General features: G+C 42.3%; 1 protein-coding gene across 1 annotated transcript; it reads right to left on the bottom strand.

The window, feature by feature from the left end:
• Positions 1 to 2,527: 2,527 nt before the first annotated feature.
• On the bottom strand, positions 2,528 to 2,995 carry LOC113777057 (uncharacterized mitochondrial protein AtMg00860-like). Its single transcript, XM_027322102.1, has one exon. The coding sequence runs from the start codon at positions 2,993 to 2,995 to the stop codon at positions 2,528 to 2,530; it is 468 nt and encodes a 155-aa protein (XP_027177903.1).
• Positions 2,996 to 6,466: the final 3,471 nt, after the last annotated feature.

The following is a 6,466-nucleotide window of genomic DNA, read 5'->3' as shown; positions in this document are numbered from 1 at the left end:
CCTCTCCTCTCTGTTCCTGGCCAATTTATAGCTACTAGTAACTAATTCTTCGGTGTCCTTGGTTCAGCTGGCCCTCGTGACCTTGCTAACAGAATTGGTTGCAGATCCACTTGCCCACTTGAGCTCACGTTTCTTGAGCATTTTCCCAGAAAAGGCGTGATTACGAACTCACGCCTTCTTTGCTTCCTTTGTTAATTTCCACGCTTTCCTGCTGAGACCACGCCTTCTTCTCTTGACAAAGGCGTGCTTCTTGCTTCCACGTTTTCAGCTTTATTTATCTGTTTCATAACAATTGCTCCCCCTTCAATCAATCTTGTCCTCAAGATTGGAAATCAGGGAATTCGTTCTCAATCTTTTCTGCATCTTCCCATGTAGCTTCAGCTGGTGTGGTTCCCCACCATTGAATGAGCCACTGTACAGCTGCTGCATTCCCTCTCTTGGTGATTCTGTGATCCAGGATTAGAGCTGTTAAGTCAATCAAGTAGCTCGAAAGCTCGTTAGAGCTCGGCTCGTTAAGGCTCGAGCTCGGCTCGTTAATTTTGGTTAACGAGTCGAGCTCGAGCTCGAAACATGCTCGTTTAGTAAACGAGCCGTTTGATACTCGAGTAGCTCGTTAGAGCTCGTTAATGAAGGGCATATTTGTCATTTTAGAAATCAAAATTATAAAAATTAAAAATTATAGATTTTTATTAAGGTTAATTTGCACGAGCTCGAGCTCGAGCTCGTGAAACTCGACTCGTTTGTGATAAACGAGACGAGCTCGAGCTCGAGCTCGAGCCACATGTACATTTAACGAGCCGAGTTCGAACACATTTTAAAGCTCGTTTTCCTAACGAGCTCGAGTCAAGCTCGGCTCGAATTGAACTCGAGTCGAGCTCGGCAACCAAATACTCGGCTCGACTCGGCTCGATTAACAGCTCTATCCAGGATAGCTGTTGGCTCTACCCTCAGATGTCCTTTCCCATCCATGTTAGGTAGTTGAAGCATAGGAGTTGCTCTCTCCCCTACCTTCTTTTTCAGCAATGATACATGGAACATAGGGTGCACCTTGGTTCCCTCTGGTAGCTGCAGCTTATAAGCAACTTTTCCTACCATCTGAGTCACCTGGTATGGACCAAAGTACCTGGCTGACAGCTTGGTGTGGCTCCTCAACTCTACTGACATCTGCCTATATGGCTGTAACCTCAAGTAAACCCAATCTCTAACCTCAAAAGTCCTCTCACTCCTGCTTTGGTCAGCATAAAACTTCATCCTATTCTGAGCTTCTTGTAAGTTCTTCTTGAGCATCCCATCCATTATCTGTCTGTCCTTTAGATGTTCTTCCACTGTGGCTACTCTGGATTGGTCATAAGGCCCCAAGGCTAGTTGTGGGGGAGCCATTCCATATTGGGCCTCGAATGGACTCATCTTAATGGTTGTGTGATAGGTGGTGTTGTACCACCATTCAGTAAGGTAGAGCCAAGCATTCCACCGCTTTGGTTCCATGTGTGTCATGCATCTGAGATATATTTCCAGCACCTGGTTTACCCTCTCAGATTGGCCATCAGTTTGAGGATGATAAGCAGTGCTCAACTGCAACTCAGTCCCCAACATGGTAAAGAGTTCTGTCCAGAAATGGCTAGTAAATACCTTATCTCTGTCGAAAAACATGCTCAGAGGTACTCCATGGATTTTGCAGATATGGTCCAAGAAAAGCCTAGCCACTGTGGGGGTATCAAAAGGGTGGGAGACTGATGAAATGTGCTGTCTTGGTGAATCTGTCCACCACCACCATAATCGTGTCCTTCTTTTCAGATACTGGCAGTCCTTCAATGAAGTCCATTGTTACATGGCTCCATGAGTACTGAGGTATAGGAAGGGGTTGTAGTAGTCGTGGATAGGCATTGTGTTCATCCTTGCACTTCCTACATACATCACACTGCAGTACAGCATCCTTGATATCCTTGTGCATCCCTGTCCAATGGAACAACTGTTTGGCCCTTTGGTAGCTTGCCTGTATTCCAGAGTGCCCTCCTAGCTGTGAGTCATGTATGGAAGAAATGATTTTCTGCCTGACTTCTCCTCCTGCACCCACTACTATCTTCCCTTTATTCCTGAGTATTCCATCCTGGTGGGTGAAATCTGGTTGGCTATCAGGAGTCAGTAGTAGCCGCCTGATGATGTCCTGTGTTTCCCCATCCCCTTCATAGCTTCCAACTACCTCCTTAATCCACTTTGGAATGACACAAATCAGAGCATCGCAATCTCCTTCCTCTGTGTTGGCTCTCCTAGACAGTGCATCTGCCACCACATTTTCTCTTCCTTTTTTGTATTGAATCTCATAACTCAGTCCCAGAAGCTTGGTCAACCATTTCTGTTGGAGTGTTGTAGTGATCCTTTGCTCTAGTAGGTACTTGAGGCTCTGATGATCAGCTTTTATTATGAAGTGATGTCCCTCCAAATAATGCCTCCATTTAGTTACTGCCATTACCAAGGCCAGCAACTCTTTTTCATAGATGGAGAGTCCTAAGTTTCTTTGACCCAAGCTCTAGCTCAGATATGCCAAAGGTCTTCTGTCCTGCATCAGCACAGCTCCCACACCTCCATAGCATGCATCAGTTTCAACTATAAATGGTTTGGTGAAGTCAGGCAGTGCCAACACAAGGGTGTTGGTCATTGCTAACTTCAGCCTCTGGAAAGCCTCCTCAGCTTCTTCATTCCATAGAAATCCATCTTTTTTAAGCAGCACAGTGAGTGGCTTAGCTATGGAGCCATAGCCCTTCACAAACTTCCTATAGTAACCTGTCAAACCTAGAAACCCTTTTAGTTGCTTAACTGTAGTTGGCCTTGGCCATCCCATCATCCCTTCTACCTTCTTGGGGTCAGCCATTACCCCCTGGTCAGAGATAATGTGGCCCAAATACTCCACTTCTGTCTGAGCAAAGGAGCATTTGCTCCTTTTAGCATAAAGTTGATGTTCCTTCAGGATGTTCAATGCTGTGGCAACATGCTTCATGTGACTATTTCAGTTAGGGTTGTAAATTCGGATGTCATCGAAGAATACCAGGACATACTTCCTGAGCTGTTCCCTGAAGATGTGATTCATGAGGCTCTGGAAGGTGGCTGGGGCATTGGTCAGCCCAAATGGCATCACCTTGAACTCATACAGCCCCTGGTGAGTTCTGAATGCAGTTTTGTGTTGATCCTCCACCTTAACTCGTATCTGATGGTATCCAGATCTCAAGTCTATTTTGGTGAAGAATTTGGAGCCATGCAATTCATCAATCAGTTCATCTATCAGTGGCATTGGAAATTTGTCTTTGATTGTCCGCTCATTGAGTTGCCTGTAGTCAACACAAAATCTCCAGCTACCATCCTTCTTCTTCACTAGTAAGACTGGGGATGCAAAAGAGCTGTTGCTAGTTTGAATAATCCCCATCTGTAGCATTTCTTTGACCGGCTTCTCTATCTCAGCCTTCTGCACATAAGGACATCTGTATGGCCTGTTCTGGAAAAGTGTTGCTCATTCTTTTAGTGGGATGACATGATCATGGCTCCTGACTGGAGGCATGCCTTGTGGCTCATCAAATATTGACTCAAACTGCCCCAGTAGTTCTCTCATTTCTGTTGGAATTTGCCCCTGGTCCCCTCCACTTTCTTCTACTAGGTAGATTTGGGCAGTGATTCCATAGTTCTGTTTCCTTCTCCACTTGGCAAGTCTGCTTCCCTTCATGGCCTTCAACTTCAGCTTCTCTGCCTCCCCCTTCAGCATTACTGGCACTTTTCCTTTCAAAAACTTCATAGTTAGCTGCTGGAAGTCAAATTCGATGGGGCTGTGCTTGGCCAACCAGTCCACTCCAAGTATCAGGTCACAACTGCCCAGTTTGAGTGTGTTGAATTGGTGATGGAAGTTGTGTCCATGCATCTCCCAACCTACCTCCTGTAGGAGTTGCCTGGACCCCAGCTTTTCTTCATTAGCCACATTTACAGTTAAGGTTGTACTTGTAGTCTGCATCTTCAGATCTTGTGCCAAACTTTCATCTATGAAGCAGTGAGTATTGCCACTATCAATAACTGTGAGAACCCGAAAATTTTCTTATTTTTATAGAATATTATTGGAATATTTAAATGATTATTCACTCATTTTCTTCGAATTATTTATTTCGACCATTTTAAATTCATTTATATGGAATGACGCCTCTTTATAATTTTAAAGCGTTTTGTTGAAAAATTCGCTTTTCGAAAATTTGATTAGTCCGGAACGACGGGTGCATGTTTTTCTAGGCTATACTTGAATAGGGAGTGTATTAATATTGAAGAATTAAGAACGATCAATAATAGATTAAGAAAGGTTAATGGAGGAATTAATACTCAATTCACGTGAGGACTCGTAAAATTATTATTGTTAAAACCCCTAATTTTGGCTCAATTAATTATCTATTTGGATTTTTGCCCCGAATATTATTTTCTATCCTTATTAGACCTAAGTACATGGTTTTATAGCTTCGTTATATTTTTAAAGTATCTCGTTTCAAAAATTATTTTCTCAGAAACTTGTTTAGTGAAAAAGTGAAAACGTGTCTAAACACTTTAGCCAATTGGGAGTACACTAAGCTCGAAAATTTGGGGATATGTACAATGGTCCTAAAATAGGTAAATTTAGGTTTAAGTACTCAAGTGATAGTTAGTGGTACGATCGTTATAAGAATTTCTCGAAGGTTTCAATTTTTATTGTGCCTAAATTAGAAATACGTGTTTGCACGTGCGCGCTTAATTGAGGGACTTTGGACCATTATTTTGGGACAATTAAGAATGAATAATATTTATATGAATGTAAGTGCCCTAGAGGTTTAGTGCACTAGTGCAACAAACGTAAGTGAAATCGAACACAAAACGCGCGCGTAGGGTACTAGTTATAATTGATTTGACGTATTAAGAGATTTGACGTCAAGCGTCTTTCGTACGCAAAGGCTTCAAAACCGCATTTCATTTCATTTCTTCTGCTGCAATGGACGGCTAGCAGCTGCAAGGGACAACCGAAGCTTCACCATTTCTTTCTTCCAAAACTCATCCAAATCCTTACCAAAACTTCCCTAGATTCTCACCAAACTTCACGTTCATTTAGCTTTTCACTTGGACAACAACTTAGCTGCAAAAGGAAGGAGCTATCCACGGTTTCTTCAAGCTTCAAAGGGCCGAAAAATCTGTCCTAACCAGCCATCAAAGTAGGTAGTAATCAATCACCTTAAACTTGTCTTTTGGAGTTTGATTTATGCATTTGAGCTAGAATCGTCACTTTAGTAGCTTGTATTGTTGGAAAATTGTTAAACGTGGGCTCTATGAACTCCCACTTTGGGTTGATGGCTGTGATGATGTTTGATGATGGTTTTGTTGCTGAATTAGAGCTTAAGGAAGTAGATTAAAGGTGCTTTGTTACCAGAAACATTATTGAACTCTTGAAACAAAAAGTTCCCATTTTACCCCTGCTCTGTTCGGTCACTTTAATGCAGAAATTTGAGGATTTAATGGCTTGATTATGTTGTTTACATGTTGTAGCAGTTGTGTACAAATTTTCGTTGAAAAATACTGAGTTTTGGTGGGTCAAACGAATTTATTTCAAAGCTAGTAATCTGGGAAAACGGTTGCCGTCGTAACCAGACCAGTGTTCGTGTTTCGTCCATAACTCCGTACTCCGACGTCGAAATCAAGTGCCGTTAGCGGAATTTGAATCTAGACGTTCCCATGTTTCCAACGGTGTATAATTCACCTTCTGGTTTTATGTGTGTGAGCCACACCATTCATCTGAAGTCAGCTGTCCTGTTTCTCCGTTCTGCCGAAATGATTTGTTGATGCTGCAACTTTAGGCTTAAATTCGAGCCAGTTGCATGCTGAAACTTCTAACGATTTCTTCTGTGAAATTTTAGCCCTGTGAATGTATTTTCTAACACTATCAACCATTCCCAATTCCGAGTTAAATTGAGGGAGTTATGATCAAAATACGGCGACTGCCTCGTTTTTGAAACCTTAGATTTGGACAGATTGCCTTAAGGATTTTTCCAAACTTTGGTTGATTGAATGACCACCCTTCCGAGGGTATTTTTCCATGAAATTTGATAGGGAGATACCCTTCATATGGGAGTATTATACTGCAAAATTTGGTGTCAATCCAAGTCCGTTTCGGCACTTAATAAAAGGTCCAAAGTCGGAACCAAATCTGGAAATTTTGTAACAGTCTTGAATTTTCCCAACTTTGAACTACCGTATCTCGGTACTCGAAACTCCGATTCTTGAGCCGCTTGTTCTGTTCAAAACTTTACTTGCACTTCTAATCGAGTTATAAGTTTCAAGGGCCGGTTTGCAACGAGTGATTTTTGCCGAATTTCCAAAGTTAGCGAAAAACCAACCCCGGCTCAATCCTGGTAATCTAGAACAGCAACTTTAGGCTCATTTTTGAATACCTTCCACTTAGATTCATGGAATGGTGTCT

Source organism: Coffea eugenioides, chromosome 7, assembly GCF_003713205.1.
Source record: "Coffea eugenioides isolate CCC68of chromosome 7, Ceug_1.0, whole genome shotgun sequence".
In the NCBI taxonomy this organism is placed as follows: Eukaryota; Viridiplantae; Streptophyta; class Magnoliopsida; order Gentianales; family Rubiaceae; genus Coffea; species Coffea eugenioides.
Note: the sequence above shows the minus strand (reverse complement) of the source record. Positions and strands in the feature narration are given on the sequence as shown.